The 25,102-nt window shown below is 36.8% G+C and overlaps 1 protein-coding gene across 3 annotated transcripts in view; it reads left to right on the top strand.

Annotated features, from left to right (window-relative positions):
* Positions 1-25,102, top strand: part of ROCK1 (Rho associated coiled-coil containing protein kinase 1) — a 160,519-nt gene that overhangs the window by 39,603 nt on the left and 95,814 nt on the right. For all 3 annotated transcript variants that reach the window (XR_008621949.2, XM_008968595.6, XM_003815640.6), the window contains exons 3-5: positions 20,357-20,457; positions 21,007-21,144; positions 24,764-24,939. Coding sequence is in view for 2 of the 3 variants with exons in the window: in XM_008968595.6 (XP_008966843.3) it covers positions 20,357-20,457; positions 21,007-21,144; positions 24,764-24,939 (415 nt within the window). In the remaining variant the exon portion in view is untranslated. The remainder of the gene's footprint in view (positions 1-20,356; positions 20,458-21,006; positions 21,145-24,763; positions 24,940-25,102) is intronic.

The following is a 25,102-nucleotide window of genomic DNA, read 5'->3' as shown; positions in this document are numbered from 1 at the left end:
TTTAGTTTTTCAATTTTTAAAAAGTTATTTAGTTTTATTTTCGTTTTTGAATATGGTGCCAGATTCTGAACTGAGAAGTTTTTAAGTATAAAAGTTTTAATTATTTCTCATGTCCTACGGACATAGCAGTAAAATTTTATTAATATTTACAGTTGCTTAGCTCCCTACCTGACAACATAGTGAAGGAACTAAAAAGATGGAGAGGCTTGACTATTTATCTTATGGTAACTATTTATTTTATGGTAACTGGCATTTATAGAGATGGTGTAGATAAGGGGTAAATGCTCCTTAGTACAAAGGCAGAGGGTGGGGCATGGTTTTTTTTAAAGTAATGGCTAGCAAGAATGAAATTCATGCTTCCTTAAACTGTGGTACTTTGTTGCTTTCATAATGTTAAGTATGCTTGTATATTTTATAAATAGAGACATTAATGCTTTAGTAGAAATAAGTGAAATAAAAGTGTAAATCTAAAGTAAACTGTTTTAACTGGTAAACCTGTACAATTTATTTTAATTTTTAAATTGGAGAAAAATGCAGAGAATAATATAACAAAATTTTAGGGCAGTCATATGTAGCAGTAGGTAAAAATCATGACCAAGGATAGTTTATGCCAGGATTACTAAGTTAGTATAAAATTCAAAAATCAATTAGTTTAATTTACCATATTAACATATTTTAAAAAGGAAATTTAGTAGATGCAGAAAAAGCATTTGATAAAATTTAATATCCATTCACAATTTTAAAATATCTGTCTGCAAACTAGGAAGTGAAGGAAGCTTCCTTTCCCCAATAAAGGGAATCTACAAGAAACCTACAGTTTAGATTGTATCTACTTGTTTAAGACAAATGCTTTTCCCCTAAGATTGGAAAAGGCAAATCTGTCCTCTCTTACCACTTTTATTTAACATTGTCTTAGAAGTTCTAGCCAGTGCCATCAGGTAAAATAAAGAAAAGCCGTACAGATTGAAAAGGAAGAAGTAAAACTTTCCCAATTTAGACAGCATGATTTTCCATATAGAAAATCCTCAAGATTCTGCAAAAAAGCTACATGAACTAATAAGTACATTCAGCAAGGTTGAAAGTTAGAAGATTAATATCCAAAAAGCAGTTGCACATACATTTATTAACAACAAGCAATTGGGAATTAATTTATTATAACAAATACAGCACCATTTACAATAGAAGCAAAAACATGAAAAATTTAGGAGTAAATTTGACAAAATATGTGTAAACCTGTTTACTGAAAACTATACAGCATTGTAGACAGAAATTAAGGAAGACCTAACAAGATATTCAATGTTCATGGATTGTACAATTCAATATTAAAATGTTAACAGTCCCCAAATTAATTGATCTATAGAGTCCGTATATTCTCAGAACCTTAGCAGACAGTTTTTTGTATAAGGTGACCAGAAATTCTGTAATTCATATGGAAATGTAAAGGACCTGGAACAGCCAAAACAGTTTCGAAAAGTAAGAGCAAGTTGGAGGATTAAGGTCAATATCAAGACAGTATAGTCTTGATGAAAGAATAAACACATAGTTCAGTGGAACAGAAAAGAGCATCTAGAAATAGACCTGTGCATGCAAGTATATGGTTAATTGATTTCAACAAAGGTGACAGGATAATTCAATGTTCAAGCCTCAGTTTGCACTGTATACAAAAATTAACTCAAAATAGATCATCAACGTAAATGTAAGAGCTAAAACAATAACACTTCTAGAAGAAAACACAGAACATATTTGCCACTTTCCTTAGGCAAGTTTTTCTTAGATAGGACACAAATAACACAAACCATTTTTGAAAAAGGATAAATTAGACTTATCGAAATTTAAAATAGTTCTCTTCAGAAGACACTGTTCAGAAAATGAAAAGATAAGCCAAAGGCTGGGAAAAAATAGTTGCAAAGCATGTGAAAGAAGAAAGAATAATCCTTTCAACCAGTGGTGTTCAGACAACTGGATATCCGTATGCAAGGGAATGAATTTGGACTCCTACCTCGTATCATGTACAAAAATTAACTGAAAATATAAAAGTTAAAAATGTAAAACTCTTAGGAGAAAACATAGGTTGAAATCTTCATGACCTCGGACTAAGCAGTTGTTTCTTAGATGTAATACCAAAAGCACAAGCAACAAAAGAAAAATAGATAAACTGGACATCATCAAAATAAAAAACTTTTATTTATGCTTCAAAGATACTATCAAGAGTGAAGGCCAGGCATGGTGGCTCACGCCTGTAATCCCAGCACTTTGGGAGGCTGAGGCGGGCAGATCAGTTCTGTCCAGGAGTTCCAGACCAGCCTGGCCAACATGGCGAAACCCCATCTCTACTAAAAATACAAAAATTAGCAGACATGTTGGCAGACACCTGTAATCCCAGCTACTTCGGAGGCTGAGGCTAGGAGAATTGCTTGAACCCTGGAGGTGGAGGTTGCAGTGAGCCAAGATTGCACCACTGCACTCCAGCCTGGGCGGCAGAGCAAGACTTTGTCTCAAAAAAAAAAAAAAAAAAAAAAAAAAGAGTGAAAAGACAACTTACAAAATAGGAAAACATTAGCAAATCGTATGTCCAATAAAGGACTGGTATCTAGAATATATAAACAAGTGTAACAACTCAATAATAACAAGACAAATAGTTCAGTTTAAAAGTAGGAAAAATATTTGAATAGACATTTCTCCAAAGAAGATGTAAAAATGGCCAGTAAACACGTGCAGAACTGTTCATGGTGGTTAGTCATTAGGAAGTTGCAAATTATGGCCACAATAAGATACTAGTACACCTCTATTAGAATGATTAAAACTTTCTAAACTGACAATATCAAGTATTTATGAAAATGCATTGCAGCTGGAACCCTGTACATTGCTGACTGGTAAATGGTAAGGCACTTTGGAAAACAGTTTGGTTGTTTCTTATAAAGTTATACATGCACTTTACTATATGACACCAGGAATTCTGCTCCTAGATATTTACTGAAAAGAAATGAAAGTATATGTCTGCACAAAGAGCTGTATTAAAATGTTTAAGGCAACTTTATGTTTGCTGAAAACTGGAAGCAACTCAAGTGCCCGTCAGCTGATCAATGGATAAATTGTGGTACAACCACATAGTGGGATATTACTGAATAATAAAAAGTAATGAATTACTGATATGTGCAATATCCAGCAATCTCAGAAGCATTCTCTTAAGTGAAAAAAGCCAGACACAAAAAGGCTACATACTGCATGATTCCATTTGTAGGACATGCTGGAAATGCAAAACTTTGAGCTAGAAATCCTATGGTTGAGGTAAAACTTCAGGAGTTAGAAAAGGATATGAAGAAACCTTGGAATTCTGTAACCTCTTTGTGGTGATGATTACATGAGTATATGTGTTAGTCAGAAATGCATTGAAATCTATATACAAAAAGCATCATTTACTCTGTGTTTATTAGTTATATTAACAAACTCAACCTTAAAAAACATGAAGTTTAGTGCTCATTTAGTAATCAGCCTAATTCTAAACTAATATGTTACTTCAAGAAAAAAAATTACTTCTATGTAAGTTAATTTTTTAAGGAAAACAATGTATATGGCTACCATGAAATCATAATAAAATTTAAAGACATGAACAAAAACAAGGTGAATAAACATGTTATAAGTGTAAATAAACATAACAAACTTATTTTTTCAATATAATTAGAACATTCTCCTTCAATTACTGGCGTTGTGTTTTTATGTTTCACACAGAGCAATAGATTTGTATAGGATAGCATTTTACATACCGCTGAAATTCTTTTATATAGATTTAGCTTTCATCAGCAAGCACATCAAAATTATTTTATTAAAGGTAAATTTTTGTTTTGTTTCTAATTGCTTTTTGCTGACATATATCAGATGTAGTGATCTAAGAATATACCTGGAATATGGGATAAAATATTTTTCTTTAAAAAATTCAGCTTAAGTCATATTAAATTAAGCCTCAAATATAATTTTTAATCATCAGGTTTAATTATATTCCAACCTGTTAATTTTTATCTCTCTGTGTTAAGAAGTGTGTGGAAACAAAAGGGAAAAGAGAATCTGTGAACATTTGACTGAATAGTTAAATATAAAGATTTACTTTTCTGGGCTCTGGTGTATGATACCTAAATAATAAGGCTGCAAAGACGATGTTTATCAGCCTCACATACCTGATAAGGAAAGATTTCGGGTGACATTTTCATAGGAGTTAGAGAGATGATACCAAGATAAAATTAAGCGATTGTTGTGGGAGTTAGTCACAGTTTTGAAGACACATGTTGGGAGCCAGAACATTGGGAGGATGAAGGGAGAGAAAATTTGGGAACAGTGATTATGATTGTATATGCTTATAAACCATTATGGATGTCACAAAGACTGTAGGGTACAAGATTCATAATTATATGTTAATAGAAAAACATGTTTATCAAACAAACCTTAGTCTAAAAGAAGATAATGGAGAAGGTAAGACCATTGAATGAAGAAAATTCATGAACCTCCGGGTATAAATGCAAGAGAGCTCATTTGTTTGGCTTAAAAAAAACAGAACTGATATTTTATGTCATATACTATATCTTTTATAGTATAGATTACAAAAGTGACATAATAGCTATGGTGATAAAAGCATACAGTACAGTTGGTAAATTTTTGGTTGCTTTGGCACTAGTACAATTACTGAGAAAGTAATGCGAATAATCACTATTCAGAGTTAGTGATCAAAAGAGATGATCATTTAGAATGTTACACAGACCTTGAGACAAAGCATTCAGTTCACTTTAGACCAGGGTTTCTCAAGTGGCACCAATGACATTTTGGTTCAGATAACTCTTTGCTGGGAGGCTGTTCTTTGCATCGTATGATGTTTAGCAGCACCCCTGGCCTCTGCCTTCTTAATGCCAGTAGCATATCCTAACACCTATCCCCAATTGTGATCACCAGAAATATTTCTAGACATTGCCAAATATCCCTTGAGAGGCAAAACTGCCTAAGACTTTATGTTGATGAAGGAAAGAAATAGTGGGCACAGTTAGACACGTGCTCCAAGCTTAGAAAATGTAATCAAAAGCAATAAATATTAGAAGGTTGCAGCCATAGAAAGCAAGGTTCTTCCACAGGGAGTTCTTAGCTGAGATTATAAAGTTTTATGAACCAGATCAGAAGTATGAATACATATCCAGGGATAAATACAAAAGAGTAGTATAAATCTATTAAAAATGTGCTAGGCTAGAAGACTATAATGAGCCACAACTTGTGAAAAGCTCTTAAGCCCTTTACAAGTCATTCTCTCTTCTACTCCCATCCTTCCTGGTTAGAATTAGGATTCAAGATGTGTGAGAAAAGGATAATTTCACTACATGAGACCATTCTTGAAACAGTTTTTGAATGACCAGTCACTAAAGACATGAAGAACAAGACTGTTTTTCTTAGGAACTGTAGCTCTTACCATCTCATGGATGGACACACACACAGATATACCTTATAATAGTAGAAGTTTGTAGAGAATGTAATGATACACAGATCTTGAATGGGGTAAAGAAAGGCTTCCAAAAGAAAGTAATATTTGAGTCTTAAAACATGGGCTAGATTTTTCAATTGAGGAAGGACAGTTCTGAGAGGGAAGACCATTTAAATCACAGAGTCTTCCAAAAGTATGACATCTTTGAGGAACCAGGAGTTTGGTGTAAATTGAACTTGGTTTATAATGAGAGAGAGGGTCGGGAGGACGGACTGCAGGGGATGAGACTGAAATGGCAGGCTGGGGCTTTTGGGTTAATGGGTTGGATATTTTAAAAAATTACTTAGTTGCTTGTTTTTTCTTTTCATAATTCTCATGAGTTTTAAAAACTTAGATAAAGAAATTGAAGTTCAAGGAAGAGGAGAAAGTTTGAGTGCTTTAAATACCTCTAAATCGAGGCAGTTTACACCTATTGAATTAACATGCTGAGGTGATTGAAGATCTTTAGAGAAACTTTGGAGAATGATGGAGTTCCCAGAAAACTAAAGATAGGTAAATGGTCTGGTTATAATAAACCAAAGAAAAGACTGATAAGTGCAGATTTCTGAACAGTGGCAGTCTTCATACAGAGGCTTGACTTTCCCTCTTTTTCCAACAGAACTGTTGTTTAAGCTTCTTCATTTTCATTTAAATGATCACAAAAATCTTCCATTCAGTCTCAATAATACATCTAGTTTTGCCTATTACAATTACCTACGTTGCTGCCAGAGGATTCTTTTTGAATAGTAAATTTAAGTAAAATTCCATTCCCAGCTTTTTGGTGGATTTTCTAAACTTGATGCTATCTAAGCTTCTAAGTTACATTCTTAACTGTACACCTCTCCTCCTTGTTTCCTTACACATCAGCTACACGCTGACATTTATTTCCTGGAAAGTACCATGACACCTTCTCCATAAGACTTTTCAGATGTTGTTGTTCTCTTTCTAGAATTCTTTCCAACCCACCCAACTCAAAGCAGTCATCCTTTAAATTTCAAATAAGCCTTCATTTTTGTTCCCTAACCTCTTGGTTATCTAGGCTTCATAGATCTGACCTTCTAAGCATGTACTTCTATGGCATCTTGTATACTTATCACAGGTTATATTTATCTGTATGACTATTTGATTGGTACCTGCTGTGGTTTGAATGCCCCCACCAAAACTCATTAAAGTTTAATTGCCAGTGCTAGTAGGTGGGGACGTTAAGAAGTGATTAGGTCATGTGGCTTCCACCCCCATGAATGGATTAATGCTGTTATTGTAGGAAGGGGTTATAAAAGTGAGCTCTTGTGCATGTATGCTCTTACTCTTCCACTTGTCTACCATTGAATGACCCTTGCCAGATGCCCTTTTTTCTTTTATAAATTACCCATTCTGTGGTATTCTGTTATAGCAGCAAAAAACAGACTTAAGACAGTATCCATTCTCCTTTTTCTCCTTCTCCTGTCACTAGATTTTAAGTGCCATGAGAGCAAGGGCATTTATGTTTTTACTGCCAAACCTGACAGCATAGTAAGTACTTGTTATATATGAGCTCAGTGCATTAGACGTTGGATACTGACTTGTTAGAGATGATCTAGAAAGTTCAGGTGGTCTCTGACTTTAAAATTTCCAGCTTTATGAGGGTTTCATTGGAACATAACTCCATCATAAATCTAGGCACATCACTGGTGATGTTAACGCTTATCATTTGGTTTAAGGTAGTGTCTGGCAAGTTTCTCCACTAGAAAGTTACCATTTTCTTTTTCCAAACGCTGTGGAGGGGAGCGTATTCTCTTTCCATACTCTCCTGGAGGGGAGACTATTTACACGTATTATTTGGAATTCTGTAGGGAAGATTTGCCTTTTCTCCCCCATTTATTAATTTAGTCATTGATTTACATAATATAAACTGCATATATTTATTTCATACTTTGGGTTGTAATCCAGTAGTGTGTTATTAGGTTGGTGCAAAAGTAATTGCAGTTTTTGCCACTATTTTTAGCAAAAATCTCAATTGCTTTTGCACCAACCTAATACTTTGTTACTTAAATTGTTCTCATTTTTGCCTTTTGGGAGCTCTTTCAGGTTGGACCCATCTCCTACTCCTGTGTTCTTTGACATGTTCTTACTTTTTTTAAAAAAAGGAACACTTCTTTACTTTCTGGCATTACACGATGCTCCAGGCTCATCTTATATTTTCCCTCAGCCCTGAAATCAGCCATTTTTTCCAAGGAGTTCTGGTTCCTTTTATTGGAGAATGATATTTAGAAACCAAGATCTGGGTGCTAGGTGTGCTTATTGCTACTGGTGATCACTATTTCAAGGCCCTCTCAGCTGCCATAGCTAGGAAATATATGTATGCATGTATACCAGCCTGTGACTATACACATAACTATAATTCTATACTTGTACACATGTTAAACGTGTTTAGACTGATATTACCAGCTCTAAACTAGTATCACAAGATTCATTCTAGCTTTCGCCCTTGCCTGTTTCTAACTTTTTTTCTCTGATGATGAGAAACCTGGCTTCCATTATTGGTATTTACTTACTCAACCCTAATATTCATGTAAAATAAACCATACACCCTGTGAGAAATGGATTTACCAACTGGAACACAATATCTTTGTACAGTTCCTTTTTTGTCTTTAGCCTTAGTTTCCAGCTAAAACAGTTTTCCAGCATTACGTAGTTCAGCTTCTTTTCCCTCACCACCTTCAATGAGGGCATGTCATATGTTAGTCATACATTTAGATTCATTTGTTAGAATCTGGATTCCATCCTGAGATCCCCCAGAATCCCAAATGATTTTTAAAATTTGCATAAAGTGTATATAGTTCTGTGGGTCTTAACAAACACATAGTCTTGTCTGCAACACCCCAATACCATGCGGAACAGTTCCATCACCCCCACTCCTGGGAAACACTGATCTCTTTTTCTGTTCCTATAGTTTTACCTTTTCCAGAATGTCATTAAATGGAATCATACAGTGTATAGCCTTTTGATTCTGTCTTTTTTTCACTTAGCAAAAATGCATTTAAGGCTGGGCACGGTGGCTCTTGCCTGTAAGCCCAGCACCTTGGGAGGCTGAAGCGGGCAGATAACCTGAGATCAGGAGTTCAAGACCAGCCTGGCCAACATGGCAAAACCCCGTCTGTATTAAAAAATACGAAAATTAGCCGGGTATGGTGGCAGGTGCCTATAATTCCAGCTACTTGGGAGGCTGAGGCAGGAGAATCAATTAAACCTGCGAAATGGAGGTTGCAGTGAGCCAAGATTGCGCCATTGCACTCCAGCCTGGGTGACAGAGCAAGACTCTGCCTTGAAAAAAAAAAAAAAAAAAAAAGCATTTAAGATTCCTCCATGTTGTCCATGTTGTGTGAAGTAGTTGCTTTTTCCTTTTTTCCCCTAAATTGCAGAGCAACCTTCTATTGAATGGATATACCTTGGTTTGTTTGTTCATTCCTCTGTTGAAGAACATATTCGTTATTTCCTGTTTGGGGCAATTATGAATAAAGCTGCCGTAAATATTCGTGTACAAGTTTTTGCATGAATTTAGGTTTTTTTTTTTTTTTTTTTTTTTTTTTTTTTTTTATGAGATGGAGTTTCGCTCTTCTCGCCCAGGCTGGAGTGCAATGGCGCAATCTCAGCTCACGGCAACCTCCACCTCCCAGGTTCAAACAGTTCTCCTGCCTCAGCCTCCCTAGTAGATGGGATTACAGGCATGCGCCACAATGCCCGGCTAATTTTGTATTTTTAGTAGAGACAGGGTTTCTCCATGTTGGTCAGGCTGATCTTAAATTCCCGACCTCAGGTGCTCTGTCTGCCTCGGCCTCCCAAAGTGCTGGAATTACAGGCGTGAGCCACCGTGCCGGCCATGAATTTAGTTTGAAATTCACTTGGGCAGATATGTAAATACACAGATGTAGCATTGCTAGGTTGTTTGCTAAGAATAGGTTTAACTTCTTTTTTTTTTTTTTTTTTTTTGAGACGGAGTCTCGCTCTGTCGCCCAGGCTGGAGTGCAGTGGCGCGATCTTGGCTCACTGCAAGCTCCGCCTCCCGGGTTCACGCCATTCTCCTGCCTCAGCCTCCCGAGTAGCTGGGACTACAGGCGCCCGCTACCATGCCCGGCTAATTTTTTGTATTTTTAGTAGAGACGGGGTTTCACCGTGTTAGCCAGGATGGTCTCGATCTCCTGACCTCGTGATCCGCCCGCCTCGGCCTCCCAAAGTGCTGGGATTACAGGCGTGAGCCACCGCGCCCGGCCGGTTTAACTTCTTAAGAAACTGCCAAACTGTCTTCCAAAGTGGCTATACCATTTTATTATACATTCCCACCAACAATGAATGAGAGTTTCTGTTGTTGTGCATCCTTGCCGCATTTGCTACTGTCAATTTTCATTTGCATAATGTCTTTCATAGAGCAAAAATTTTAATTTTGATGAAATCTAACTTATAAACTCTTTCTGCATTGATTGTGCTTTTTGTGTCATATAAAAATCATTGCCAAACTCAAGATTGATTTTTTAAAGCAACTTTATTAAGTTATCATTTACATACTATAAAATTCACCCGTTTGAAGTATACAATTCAGTGAGCTTTTTGGGTGTATGTGTATTTTCAGAGTTGTGCAACCATTACCACAGTTGCTTTTACAACATTTTCATCACTTTGTAAAGTAACCTCATACCCATTAACAGTCAGTCTCCATTTCTCTCCAGGCTTCCAGCCCTAGACAACCACTAATCTATTTTCTGTCTCTATAGATTTGCCGACTCTATAGAGACATTTCCTATAGAAGGAATCATCAATAAAATGGTCTTTTGTGACTGCCTTCTTTGGCTTAGCATGTTTTCATTGTTCATAGTGTTATAGCATGTGTCAGTATTTCATTTTTAATTGCCAGTAATATTCCATTGTATGGATATACCACATTTTGTTTATCTGCTTATCAGCTGATGGACATTTGTATTGATTCTCTTTTGGCTTTTATGAATAATGCTGCTATGAACATTTGTGTAGAAGTTTTTGTGTAGACATATGTTTTTATTGTTCTTGCGTAGATACCTAGAAGTGGAATTGGTGGGTCATATGGTAATTCTATGTTTAACATTTTGAGAAACTCAAGATTGATTTTTAAATATTTACTTTTATTACTTTGGAGTAAATATATATGGCTTTTCTGTTGTTCCTGAATAGATAAATGCAGCATGTGTTTATCTCCATTTGTATATAATGTCATTAAGTGTTTTTAATATTTCAGTAGCATCGAGTACAAGTATAATCTCTATCCTTAAGGATTGTGGGGACATACAATGTAATAGAAGAAACAGACCTATAGAAACAATTCCAGTTCAGATTGTTAGGTGAAATATAGGGAAATAATGTCCCAGAGAAGGGAGTCATACCTTGTGCTTGAGAGGGAATCAGGAATGTCTAAAGAGGAGATAAAAGATTAGATCTTGTTTAATAGTAACTTGGTCAGATAAGGTGGTGGGGGAAGTCATTTTAGGCTAGTGATAACATCTGCAAAGGCACAGATTGATGAAGCAATATGGGCTTATATAGGTAATTGCAAATAACTAGGCATTGCTAGAGCATGGTTGTGGGGAGTATCTTATCTAGAACTATAAGACTGGACAGTCACTAATGATATATATATATATATTTTGCCATGTTGAGGAGTTTGAATTTAGGAGTCTGGATTTTTTATATTTATTTTTTGTTGGTCTGTTTATCAAACTGGATTACTCTGTGTGTATGTGGGTGGGTGGATGCGTGCATATGTGCCTATGCAGTCAAAATGTAGCACATCTTCCTAGAGTGTGATTTTATTTGAACATTTGGACATGAAATAATTTTCTTAATTAAAACAGTGCTGGTTGCAGTGGCTCACATCTGTAATCTCAGCACTTTCGGAGGCCGAGGCAGGTAGATCACTTGAGCCCAGGAGTTCGAGATCAGCCTGGGCAACATGGCAAAACTGTGTCTCTGCAAAAATACAAAAATTAGTTGTCCATGGTGTTGTGTGCCTATAGTCCCGGCTACTTGGGAGGCTGCGGTGGGAGAATCGCGTGAACTCCGAGGTGGAGGTTGCAGTGAGCTGAGATTGCATGACAGCGTGAGACCCTGTCTCAAGGAAAAAGAAAAGAAAAATCAGATTTTTATGGAATTGAATATAACATTCTTGTGAATTTTTCAAATAAGTTTAATTTTTGAGCTTTTTAGGGCTGCTTTCACTACTCTAAAAGTATGCAATGTATACTGGGCTTTTTTAGGCAGAGTAGCAGTATTCTGGTCAAACAGTACATGGTACATAATGTTTATTACCATATTTTACCTATTCTGACATTTAAAAAAACTTTGAACATTTTTGAAATTAGAATGTGTCTTAGAATCTCTAGTGGTACATAAAGTAATGGTACGTTTTATAATCTAGGATCTTAGGGTAGGCAAAATACATCTTTTTTTTTTTTCATTAGAAAAGCAACAAAGGGTCATTATAAAAAACTTAAAATATATAGAAAATGTGGCAGAATAATCTGTAGTCTCACCAAACTCAGAGATGACTGCAGTTATTGTTTTGGCATATTTTCTTCTGGCCTTTAAAAAAATCCATATCTGTGTATCAGTATATAATTATGTTTTTAGAAAATCAAGTTCATATACTGTATACAGTTCTATTTCTTTGCACAACATTATATGCTGAACATAATTCTATGTAATTAAATATTCAACACAATTTTAAATGTTACCTAATACTCTATGTATATGAAATTATTTGCTCTTTAAAATTGTAAAAACTACTTTATTGTAGGTATCTTGGTCCCCCATTGTATCTCATTTCCTTAGGATAAATTCGTAGAAGTAAAATTTACTGGGTATAAAGTTGATTTTTATTTATTTTTAATTTAATTTAATTTTTTTCTTGATACAGAGTCTCGGTCAGTCGCCCAGGCTGGAGTGCAGTGGCCCGAACTCGGCTCACTGCAATCTCCACCTCTCGAGTTCAAGTGATTCTTATGCCTCAGCCTCCCGAGTAGCTGGGATTACAGGCGCCCACCACTGTGCCGGCTAATTTTTGTGTTTTTAGTAGAGACGGGGTTTCGCCATGTTAGCCGGGCTGATCTTGAACTCCTGACCTCAAGCAATCCACCTGCCTTGGCCTCCTGAAGTGCTGGGATTATAGGCATGAGTCACAGCGCCTGGCCAATTTTTAAAACAGTATTAGGAAAAATCATCCATTTGCTTTCTTGAAAATTAGATTGAAGAGATTATATATGATTGAAATGCTTTTGAATTTTTGGTAACCCAGAAGCTGTAAGTTAACCTTTTTGCACTGGCCCTTTTGCTAACTTGTGATCATTTGGAGAAAGATTAACTCTAAACGACTAGCTCTAATGATTAGCTAGTTAGTGGTTGTCAAGACTGTGGTTCCTATTTATGACTCAATTTGCTCATTTTATTTCTTGCTGAATATGTTGCATAGTAGTATTTCACTTCTCTGAATCTTAGCTTTCTGCCAGCATCACCTGACTCAATATAGTTGACAATCAGAAATTGATAAAAGAGTCTAGATGGTCACAACATCCTATTTGGAGGTTTTAGAATGAATGAAGACTTACCAGATTTGTGATTTTGCAAATATTATTTTGCATAAAACTAATTTTGTGAATAACAAAGAGGTCAAAATCTGCCATAGGAAAAGATACAACAGTTTAAGAAGGATCGGAAGTTCTGAGAAGTTTGCTGTTTTAGGTAAGGTGGCCAGGGTAGGCCTTGCTAAAAGGTGACATTTGAAAAAAGAGTTGAAGTAGTTGAGGGAGTTAGCCATGTGGATGTCTGAGGGAAGAGAGTGGCATACAGAGGAGCAGCTAGTGCAAAGGCCTGAAGGGAGGAGAGTGTACCTGGCCTGTTTGAGGAACATCAAGGAAGCCAGTGTGGCTGGAGAGGATTAGGCAAGGGGGAGAATTGTAGGATGATATCATAGAGGTAAGGAAATGGGGAGGCTAGGTCATGTAGAGTCTTGTAGGCCATTGTAAAATCTTGGGCTTTTGCTCTGGGTGAGATGGCAAGACATTAGAGACTTTTGAGCAGAGAAGTGACATGATCTGACTTGTGTTTTAAGAACATCACCCTATGTTGAGAATAGACACAGGGCAATCAGTTAAGAGTCTATCACAGTAATCCAAGGAAGAGATGATGGTGACTTGGTCTAGCATGGTAGCAATGTAGAGGGTGAGAAGTTATCAGATTACAGATATATTTCAAAGAGAGAGCCAACATATTTTCCTGAAAGATAGGATGTGGAGTGTAAGAAAAAAAAGGAGTCAAGAATGCCCCCTAGGTTTTTGTCCTGAGCAAAATTGAGCCATCGGCCAAAGTGTGGGACACATAGGGTATAAGTTTTGGGTGAGAATATTTCTTCAGTTTTTGGCACGTTAAATTTGAGATGTTTTTCAAAAGAGGATATATTTTGAAAGTAATTGAATAGATAAGTTTGAAGTTTAAGAGAGACATGTAGACTAGAGATAAAAATTTGGAAGTTGATATGTAGATGGTTTTTAAAGCCCACCAGAGAAGTGAGTGTAGATAGAGAAGAAGTCACCATTGAGGACTGAGCCTTGGAATGCTCCAGTGTTAAGAAATCTGAGAGAAGGGGAGGAACCAGCCAAGGCAACTGAAAACTACTAAGGTTGAAAAGTAAAATCTTCAGTATTGTTGGAAGAATGTTGTGTCCTGAAAGTCAAGTAAAGAATGTGTATCAGGAGAGAGTGATCGAAGTGTTAAAACCACTGATATATCAAGATGAGGGCTGAGAATTAGTCATTGGATTTAGCAACATGATGCTCATTTGTGACTTTGACAAGTAGTTTTGAAAGAAAGGTAAGAGCCGGCCTGAAGTGGGTTTTAGAGCAAATAGTAGGAAAGATTTAGTCACAGAAAGTATAGACAACTTTTGAGAAATTTTGCTGCAGTGGGGAGTTGAGTAATGGGACAGTAGCTGCTGAGAGAAATGGGATCAAGAGTTATTTTTTGTTTCCCTAAGATGGGAGAGAAAACAGCATGGTGGGATCCAGTTAGGAGGGGGAAAGCTTAGTAATAGAGGAGAAAGGGGAGAATTGCTTGAGCAATGTCCTTGAACTACAGTAATGAAAAAGGATGACATCTAGTGCATGAGTGGAGGGTTTAAGTTAAGATAGAAGTAGTCTCCCATAGTAAAAGATGAAAAGACAAAATATATGCTTGTACATGCTGATAGTTAAGTGTGTAAGTGGTGGTAAGTCAGTGATAGTTTTCTTCTGATTGTTTCGTTCGTTTCAGGGTAGTAGCCAAACAAGATCATTAGCTGTGAACGAGGATCAGTGGGAGAGCTGTGGGAGGTGTGTGAAGAAAGAAGAAAACTTGAAATACGTCTCTAGGAGAGTGGGAGAGTGACTAGAAATTTAGGATTGCCAAGTAGAACTAAGGGCCAGCTTGATGTTTGTGATTATGAATTTTAAAATAGGATCAGTCATTGTGATTTTATGTATTTATCGAGACATATTCAACTACATGGGTGCTGACATAGAGTAGTTGGAGAGTTGGATTTAACTATAATAGGATTGTCGTTTTGCCAGACTAAGTAAAGTGAGGCAGAAGAGAGCTCATGACATTAAAGGTATATGCAAGGGAGTGATTATAATAATTGACCATGTAATTTAAGCTGGCTAGGTAGGAAAAAGAGGCTATCAGTGCAACGAGGGAAAGTATGAGTGTAGTAGAATCAATGGATTGGAGGTCCTGGTAGGGTTGGGGTTGTTGGAGTTAAGATGCTAGAGGAACTGAGCAGGAAAGCTATAAGAGAGTGCTTAGAGAGTGTAAGTTTTCTAATTGAAATTGTTGGAAGATTGTAATTACGAGTAATGACAAGATCTAGTATATATGACCATGGAAATGAGTGACCAAGGTAAGGTAGAGGACAAGATCATTGAAGGAGAGAAGTATAGATGTTGAGAGGCCAAGGTACTGTAAGTATTATCTGTGGGTATATTAAAGTTATTAAGAATTAAAACAGGAGAATATTGGAGAGAAGTTCAGTAAATCAGGAAGTAAAACTGTCTAGCAATGAGACATGGTGACCTCTGAGAGTCAGTAGATTACAGCAACAATGAGAGGTGGGAAATACAACCTAATATAATGAAAATCAAAGCTAGCAGATTTAGGGATGGGGATGTGGGGGATCTCCCACTTTCAGGGTCGGTTGTCTAAGGCATGTGGAAAAGTAAAGGTCCCCACTTGAGAGCTGTGGGGAAGCAGTGCCCTCAGAAGGCCACTGGGTTTTATTAGAGCAGGAGTTGGTGAACTACAGCCCACAGGCCAAATCTCGCCCACCACTGTGGCTCATGAACTAAGCATGTTTTTTGTATTTTTTCATGATTGAAAAAAAAGTCAAAAGAATATATAATTGAAGAATATACAATTGCATATATAAGTTTGAAGTTTAAGAGAGACTAGACTAGAGATAAAAATTTGGAAGTTGATATGTAGATGGTTTTTAAAGCCCATCATGATCATGATGGTGAAATAATGAAACAATATCATGAATGTGAAATAATAGGAAATTCAGATTTCAGTGTCCATAAATAAAGTTTTCTTGGGACGTTGCTACACTTTAAAAAATGTATTGTGTATAGCTGCTTTTGTTCTACAACACCTAAGCTGAGTAGCTACAACAGCGACCATATGTGATGCTCTCCTTGCTTCACACTGCTGCTCAGCACAGTAGAAATCACAGTGATGCTGTTACAGCTTGACAGTTTTGAGTGCTATATGTATCACCATATCACAACATTTTATTTGTTTTCTATTACCAGTGCATACGCATGTGTCAAAGCACGAAGAGAAGAGTATACTTAAAATGTTGTCTTTTTTTCCCCTCCCCTAAAAGACTGTCACACAGGCAGGAGTGCAGTGGCACATTCATAGCTCACTGCAGCCTCGAACTCCTAGGCTCAAGCAGTCCTTCTGCCTCAGCCTCCCAAGTAGCTGGGACTACAAGTGCATGCCACCATGGGCCTGGCTAATTTTTAAATTTTTTGTAAAGACAAATCTTGGTATGTTGTCCAGGCTGGTTTCAAACTCCTGGCCTTGAGCAATCCTCCTGCCTCTGTGTCCCAAAGCACTGGGATTACAGGTGTGAGCCATCATGCCCAGCCCAAATGTTGTCCTTTTTGAAGCATAATGGAGTATGGATTATTTTTATCAAGTTAGGTGGCAAAGCATTTTTTTAAATTATGCAGTGACAGTATAGCTGTGCTAAACGAATACAGTGTACTTTGGACATTCCCAGACTAAGCACTCACTGTGATCTTCCTGACTCATAGGACAGCAACAGTGAGAAAAAATAGAAAATTTAAAAGAGAGTATCTCATCCCAGTAAAATTTCTTCATAAAGAAAAATGATCATGCAGGCTTGACCAAAAAAAAAAAAAAAAAAAAAAGAGGCTGCAATGTTATGTAAGTGTATGAGTGGTTTATTCACTACCCTAGCAGAGAAAGCTGTTCACTGATGGTGTGTGATTGCAGCAGCCAAACAAATGTGTACAGAGAGAAAAACTTGCCTAAGACTGTTAGCCTTTGGGCAAGAATAGCTGCTCAAAGAATTGGGGGTATTGGGAGTGGCGTCAATAGTCAATTAAAAAATAACCAATTTTGAGTTGTTTTCCTTGACTCTTGTTTATTTGAGGAATCAGTGCAGTTTGAAGTGACTGAAGAATTAGCCTGTGTATATAGTCTCCCCTTACAGACTTGGGAAAGCTTGGTCTTATTTTCTTTAGAATATGTATCACAATGTGAAATTAAGTTACATATTTATTTATGTACTTATTATTTTTCTTTAGAGCAGCAGTCCCCAAACTTTTTGGCGCCAGGAACCAGTTTTGTGGAAGACAATGTTTCTATGGACAGGTTGGGGGTTGGGGGGTGGCAGACGGGATGGTTTTATGAAACTATTCCACCTCAGATCATCAGGCATTAAAAAAAGATTCTCATAAGGAATGTGCAACCTGGATCCCTCGCATGTGCAGTTCACAATAGGGTTTGTGCCCCTGTGAGAATCTAATGCCGCTGCTGATCTGACAGGAGGTGGAGCTCAGATGGTAATGCTTGCCTACCCACTGCTCACCTCCTGCTGTGTGGCCCAGTTCCTAATAGGCCATGAACCGGTACAGGTCCACGGCTCAGGGGTTGGGAATCCCTGTTCTAGTGCATGCATTGTTTTCTGTCTCAATGGAGCCATAAGCCTACAAAGTTCAGGCTATATAGTACCCCTAGACCAAGAGTGGGTTTCTTACATGACTACTTTACAATAAATAGGCTTTGTTTAAGATCCTGAGATTTGGGTGGGTGTGAATACATAGTCCTGAGTGTTTGGGAAACTAAAGTCTAATGCTTAGATTTTTACCATTAAGTTCTTGATTAGTTCTAGGTTGGACCCTTGGTGAAATGAACTAGGAAAACTAGAACCATAGAATCTCTGAGTTTGATTGAAAGCCATCCAACAGAGGCATTTACACTTGTTAGCACGTAAACCTGTATTAGAACAAGCTAAAATCCAAGGCAGTAGAACATAGAAATATCTTTTAGATTTCAAATGACTTGTCTGCGGTCTTTGTCAAGACTCTACAGCCTATTCTAGCTCATAGCTAGAGCCAAGAATCTTTTTTCAACGTAACAGGCTATTATATTATCCAGGTTCAGAACTTTCTCTCTCATCTGGGGTATTACAGTACTCTTAAAATTCTCCCCACCTCCTGTCTTGACTTTATTGGACTCATCTTCTACGTATTTCCTAGAGTAGTTTTCCTGAAATGTAAGTTTGACTATGTTGTTTTATCCATCGTAATTCCTTTTCATGGCTTCCTGCCCAAAGTAGTGGTGCTTCTCAGTTCCCAGCAGATTCCAGAGCATTCCTCAGGGACTGTATTATGGAAGAGCCTGAAGTAGATGAGGCTCTGTCTCTTCTCTGACACCTTTAACCTCATTTAGAACAGAGCAGTTTCTTTGATCTATTTCATGTAGAGAGCTACTTTAAACTTTAATGTGAAAACGGTTTTTGGTACTTAAATATTAGTTTTATTACTGTAACTACCGGCTGACAGGTAAAGTTCAAGCTCCTGAACTTACCTGGGGCTCTCCAGCCTCTTCTGTCAGTCCTTACTACAAACTTGATACTCCAGCAACATAGAACTTAGATACAGTTCCTCTGTGCTTGGTTTACATTGCTTGTCTGCTTATATTGTTCACTTGTTCGTTCCTTATTTTGAGACAGAGTTTCGCTCTGTCGCCCAGACTGGAGTGCACTGGTGTGATCTTGGCTCACTGCAACCTTCACGTCCTGGGCTTAGGTGATCCTCCCACCTCAGCCTCCTGAGTAGCTGGGACTACAGGAAACTGCCACTGCACCCAGCTAATTTTTAAAAAAATATTTTTTGTAGAGACAGGGTTTCATCATGTTTCCCAGGCTGGTCTTGAACTCCTGGACTCATACATTCTGCTTGCCTCAGCTTCCCAAAGTTTTGGGATTACAGGCGTGAGCCACCACACCCGGCCTGTTCTTTCTTTCATTCTCTATCGTCTAGCTAACCGCTACTATTCAGTTTAGACTTGTTTCAGGTACCATCATTTACAGAAAGTCTTCCTAGCTATCGCTCACCCAGCAGGCTTTAGTTAGGTGTCCTCCTTAGTACTCAAAAAACTGTTTATCTTCCTTATTACATTTTTTTGAATTCTTTTTTTCATTGTTTCTGTTTTATTTGCTAGAGTTTGAACTCTTAAAGAATAGGAACTACATTTTAAAGTTACGTTTATTTATCTCCAGTGCTGTACAGCCTGATGTATGGTAGATAGAAATATTTGTGCAGCGAATTAATTGATTATTGTTCATCTTTCTGGTGCATCTTGCAGTGGATATGTAACCTAAAATTAAAGGTACTTATAACTTTGTAGAAATTTGCTCTCTGTTGCATGTATTTATTGGTCATAAAGTACACAAACACTTGAGTTTAAATGCATTTGAAAAGGAAAACAAGAATATTAATACAGCTCTTATTAGGAACTGGAACTGAAGTTTAATAGCTGCTGTGTATTTTGTACAACTCTGAAATGTGAAGCTTTTCCATGTAATCTCATGCCAGTGTTGACCCATGTGGATTAAAATAGCCCTATTTTAATCTATGACCAAATTAGGAATTAGAATATCTATCCAGTGGGGATTTGTGAATTATTGTAGTTTGTAGTATGACAGGTTTATATAAATAATTGCAGTGATTTTCACTGTGTGTTTCAAGTTAAAATCTAGGTTCAAATAGAGAAATGTAATGCTATAAGTATTAAAGATTACCAGTTGGAAAATTTACTGTGTTTTTTTTTTTTTAGTGTGTTTGCCTTTGGTATCTTAAATTACATCTTTTTTTAAAGGATCACTAAAACTGACCTTATAAAAAGAAAAATTTATTCCAGTATTAATCTAAAATATCTACTCATGTTTCCTAAATTCAGATTTGATGTGTACTTAAAATACCAGGAACTAATTAGCTAATTATTTTCAGCTTTTGTTTGTAGTGTAATATTTGTTTTTAAAACATTCTATTAAGTCAAATTTTGATTAATAAAAACCTTTAGTAGTTGTAATGAAGTTATTCTGGAATTTACTTTAAAAAGTCTTAGCAAATTGAACACTTAGCTACTTTATAGCTTCAAGTTTCACCATATTTTCAAATAATTCTTCATGAAGTTTGTTGTTTTTCATTGTGTTTCTTAAGAACTCGAATGTAAAATAAGTAGTGCTAGTTGTAATGCTTTAGTGATTTAAAATGATAAACTTTTCTTTTCATACAGATAAAGACACAATAAATAAAATCAGAGATTTACGAATGAAAGCTGAAGATTATGAAGTAGTGAAGGTGATTGGTAGAGGTGCATTTGGAGAAGTTCAATTGGTAGGTTATTTTAATGAGAATACAAAAGGACTTTATTAAATTAAAATAATCCACTTGTGTGTTTAACATATTATTTGGGAAAATACTGTTTTTATAGAATTGTTGCTTTAAGTTCCTTTAGACATTGTTGCCTGAGGGTATGGAAGCCTAGTGTCAAATCTAGCCATAGTGGGAAGTGTTTTCCCCAAGTATCTGTGGCAGAAAAGAAATGTCAGGCATCAGAAGATAAATCTTTGCTCCTAATATTAGACTAAAATGCTGTAGAATAGTAAGCTTTATAAACAGGAAGCAGCTTACATAGCCGTGTGGAGGGGGGAAAGTATCTTGTAATATAGGAAATAAAAATTTTTTTAAAACATTACTTCTGATAATTAAAGTCTTGACATTAGCTACTTGGAATAATTTGGCAGAAGAGAAGAATAAAAATAACTGAAACAGTAAGGCTGAATTATTTAGCAAGTATTAAAAGCACTTAGTAAATTGTTCTGTGAAACCTTGAGCTTTAAATGTTAACAAAAGGTTCATTATTTTCCCTTTTCAATTTTAAAGGTAAGGCATAAATCCACCAGGAAGGTATATGCTATGAAGCTTCTCAGCAAATTTGAAATGATAAAGAGATCTGATTCTGCTTTTTTCTGGGAAGAAAGGGACATCATGGCTTTTGCCAACAGTCCTTGGGTTGTTCAGGTATGACTTTGCTACTCTTTCATTATTGCTGCATTAGTTTGTAACTAAACATATCTGAGAAGCTTAGTTTGTGTTTTAGAATAGTAATAGAGAATTTACTGGCAGTTACAAAATTGTCTAATTACCTTTTAAATCTTAAAATTTAATTGTATTGAATCATTTCTAGCAAGAAAGGCTAGAACAAAATAATCATGCTTCTGTAGAATTTATATATAGGAAATTTAATTTAAATGTAGAATTTGTGCTGGGCGTGATGGCTCATGCCTGTTATCTGAATACTTTGGGAGGACAAGGCGGGAGGATAGCTTGAGCCCAGGGGTTTGAGACCAGCCTGGACAACATAGTGACACCTATCTCTACAAAAAATTAAAAAAAGTATTGAGGCGTGGTGGTACATGCCTGTGGTTCCAGCTACTGGGGAGGCTGAAGCAGGAGGATTACTTGAGTCCAGGAGGTCGAGGCTGCAGTGAGCCGTGTTCACATCACTGCACTCCAGCCTGGGCAACAGAGTGAGACCCTGTCTCAAAAATAAAAATAATAAATATAAAATTTAAATACAGAATTTTAAATTAGATATTTTTAAATACAGAAGATATAGAAAACTTAATCTACTTAGATTTGAGGGAAGTCGTATATTATTAAAATTTAAATAGATACTTTTATTTAATATTGAATTTTTTTCCCCAAACATGAGGCTCTCATTTTGTTTAGCTGTCTCCTCATTTATCTGTCTCTTATTTTGTGAAGAGGAGATAATAAGAGAAATGAAGGGAAAGTGAGAGGAAACCAAGTTAAGCTAGGTCACCAAATAATACTTGTCTTTCGGTTTTCAGTGGAAAGAAAAACTAGAAGTCAGTAGTTTTAGGTCCTCATCTTGATTGCCATAGGCCTTTCTCTGAAGCTGTGGCCATGTTACTTAACATCTTTGGGCCACAATTTCCTTGTTCATAAGTCTGAAAGTTGTCTTTGATTGGTTATGTTCAATTGTGGAGGTACCTTAGGCAAAATCATGGGGTCAAGTGGGGTTTTGGGTAGATTATAATTCTGAGTTTTCTCTCTGCTTTTATGAGTTCAGCTTCATGTTTTATCTGTCTTACGTATTGGGGTCCTTAATGCAAAATGTCGTACGGGGGAAGTTAAACTGGGCTAGACCATTTCTAATTTTCTAACATGTTTTTGTGATTTATTTATAATATATAATGAAGTCTATCCTTAAAAAGCATACCAGTAATTGGAATTAAAAGGTTATGAAAAGTGTTGAAGGTTTATGCCATAGCACCTTTTTTTTTTTTTTTTTTTGAGATGGAGTCTCGCTCTGTCGCCCAGGCCGGAGTGCAATGGTGCGATCTCGGCTCACTGCAAGCAAGCTCTGCACCCTGAGTTCACGCCATTCTCCTGCCTCAGCCTCCCGAGTAGCTGGGACGACAGGTGCCTGCCACCACGCCCGGCTATTATTTTTTGTATTTTTAGTAGAGACGGGTTTCACTGTGTTAGCCAGCATGGTCTCGATCTCCTGACCTCGTGATCCACCTGCCTTGGCCTCCCAAAGTGCTGGGATTACAGGTGTGAGCCATCATGCCCAGTCACCATAGTACTTTTAAACTTGAAATGTCTATGTTTTTACCAACTATGTAGATCAGAGTTTCTCAGGCTTAATACTATTGACATTTTGGGCCAGATAATTCTTTGTTGTTGGGGGCTATCCTTTATATTATTTCAGTTACTAATGTGTTTGTTTAGGATGTTTGGCAGCATTCCTGGCCTCTACACAGGGGATGCTAGTAGCGACTCTTCCCACCTCACACACAGTTGTGACAACCAAAAATGTTTTCACCACTAGTTAACAACCACTGATACATGAACATTCAGTGTCTGTTAGTGAAAAAATATGTGACATAATTGTTACTTTCAGGGCTATTTACAATTTAGGTATTCAGAGCTTTATTTCTCTGGATATATTGTCTATAAATAGAGTAAAACTGTCACCAAATTAACAGTATTTCTTTATGGGGCCCAAATGACAAATTGTATACTTTAATCTGGGATAGTCATGAAATGCCACTTTGTTTCTTATCCTTCTCTCTTCCCCCAAAATACATTTTTTACATTAAAATAACTGAGTCTGGGCCGGGTGTGGTGGCCCCCATGCCTGTAATCTGAGCACTTTGAGAGGCTGAGACAGGAAGATCACTTGAGGGCAGGAGTTCAAGACTGGCTCCCAATCTCTACAAAAAAACAAAAAATGAAAACAAAGTAACTGAATCTATAACTAAAATTATTAAACACTGTTGAAAAAAATGAAACATTAAGAAGATTTTAAGACAAACATCTGGGTAAATTAGAGATCATCTTCTCTAGGGCTTGTTTTTTTTAGTTTAATTCTAAACTTCATGTATTTACTTAAAATGTTATTTTATAAATTTGCCCTTCTTTTTATTTGATCCCCAGTCACATAATATATTTATGCCTGATATCCTCGCTAATTTCACATTAGTGGATTTTGCTGTTACTATTTTAACCCTAGCCGCTGCCTTCCTCCTACTTCTGTGTTAGCTATTACTGCTCCTCCTCCTGACTGCTGTCATTTGTTGAGCATCTGTTGCACTAAGTGCTTTCTATATTCAGTAATCTTTTTTAACAACCCTCAACCCTGAAAGACAGTTAATCTGTTAGGTGCACTGTTGCTTTGTGGATTAGTTTATGATTTGGTTCATTAAGCCTTTATTAAGCAATTGCTAACCGCCAGGCATCTGGATACTTGACTAAGCAGCAGGTATAAAACTTAAACGAAGTATAGTCCTTACCGTGTTTTAGAAGAGATTATAGTCTCATAGACTCGGGTAGGTTAAGCAAATTACTAGTCACACAGCTAATAAGAAACAGCTGAGGCCGGGCGCCTTGGCTCATGCCTGTAATCCCAGCATTTTGGGAGGCCAGGGTGGGCAGATCACGAGGTCAGGAGATCGAGACCATCCTGGCTAACACGGTGAAACCCCATCTCTACTAAAAATACAAAAAATTAGCCGGGCGCGGTGGCGGGTGCCTGTAGTCCCAGCTACTCGGGAGGCTGAGGCAGGAGAATGGCGTGAACCTGGGAGGCGGAGCTTGCAGTGAGCCGACATCACGCCACTGCACTCCAGCCTGGGCGACAGAGCGAGACTCCGTCTCAAAAAAAAAGAAAAGAAACAGCTGAAACTGTAAGCCAGATTTATCAAAGACTTCTTGAGCATTGTGATATTGATACAAATTTAATAGTAGACCCCACTGATGCACAAGTTAAATTAGAAATACAATATTTCTTTGCCTAGGAGATTTGTATATTTACTGAAAATATTACAGTTTAAAAAAATTCTCAGTAAAAGAAATTCAAATAGTGTAGAAAGTTATGAAGAAAGGATATCTCCATGTAACTCTTCTGAATAATCATGTTATAGTCATTTTGCATATACAAGGGTCTTTGTGGCATTTATGTTTGTCTTTTTTTTAAAACTAGACTTGCAACTTCTGTAATTTGATTATTTTACTTAAATCTTTTATTAACATTTTTGCCACTTTTTGAGTGAAACAATTTTGTTTAACATTAATGAATGTGTTTTGTTTGTTTTTTCTATTTGTATAGCTTTTTTATGCATTCCAAGATGATCGTTATCTCTACATGGTGATGGAATACATGCCTGGTGGAGATCTTGTAAACTTAATGAGCAACTATGATGTGCCTGAAAAATGGGCACGATTCTATACTGCAGAGGTAGTTCTTGCATTGGATGCAATCCATTCCATGGGTTTTATTCACAGGTAAAGATAAAAGTGCTTTAAATTTTCTCATTTGTTGAGGGAAATAGCTAAAAATAACTTTAACATTTCTTACTCTCAGTTCACCCATTCTTCTTCCGTATGACATAAGTGACATTTCAGAACTCAAGACTCTGGCCAGGCGCTGCCTCACGCCTGTAATCCC

Source organism: Pan paniscus, chromosome 17 (genome assembly GCF_029289425.2).
Source record: "Pan paniscus chromosome 17, NHGRI_mPanPan1-v2.0_pri, whole genome shotgun sequence".
Taxonomy (NCBI): Eukaryota; Metazoa; Chordata; class Mammalia; order Primates; family Hominidae; genus Pan; species Pan paniscus.
The sequence above is the reverse complement of the archived record's forward strand: the minus strand, read 5'-3'. Positions and strand labels throughout refer to the sequence as shown.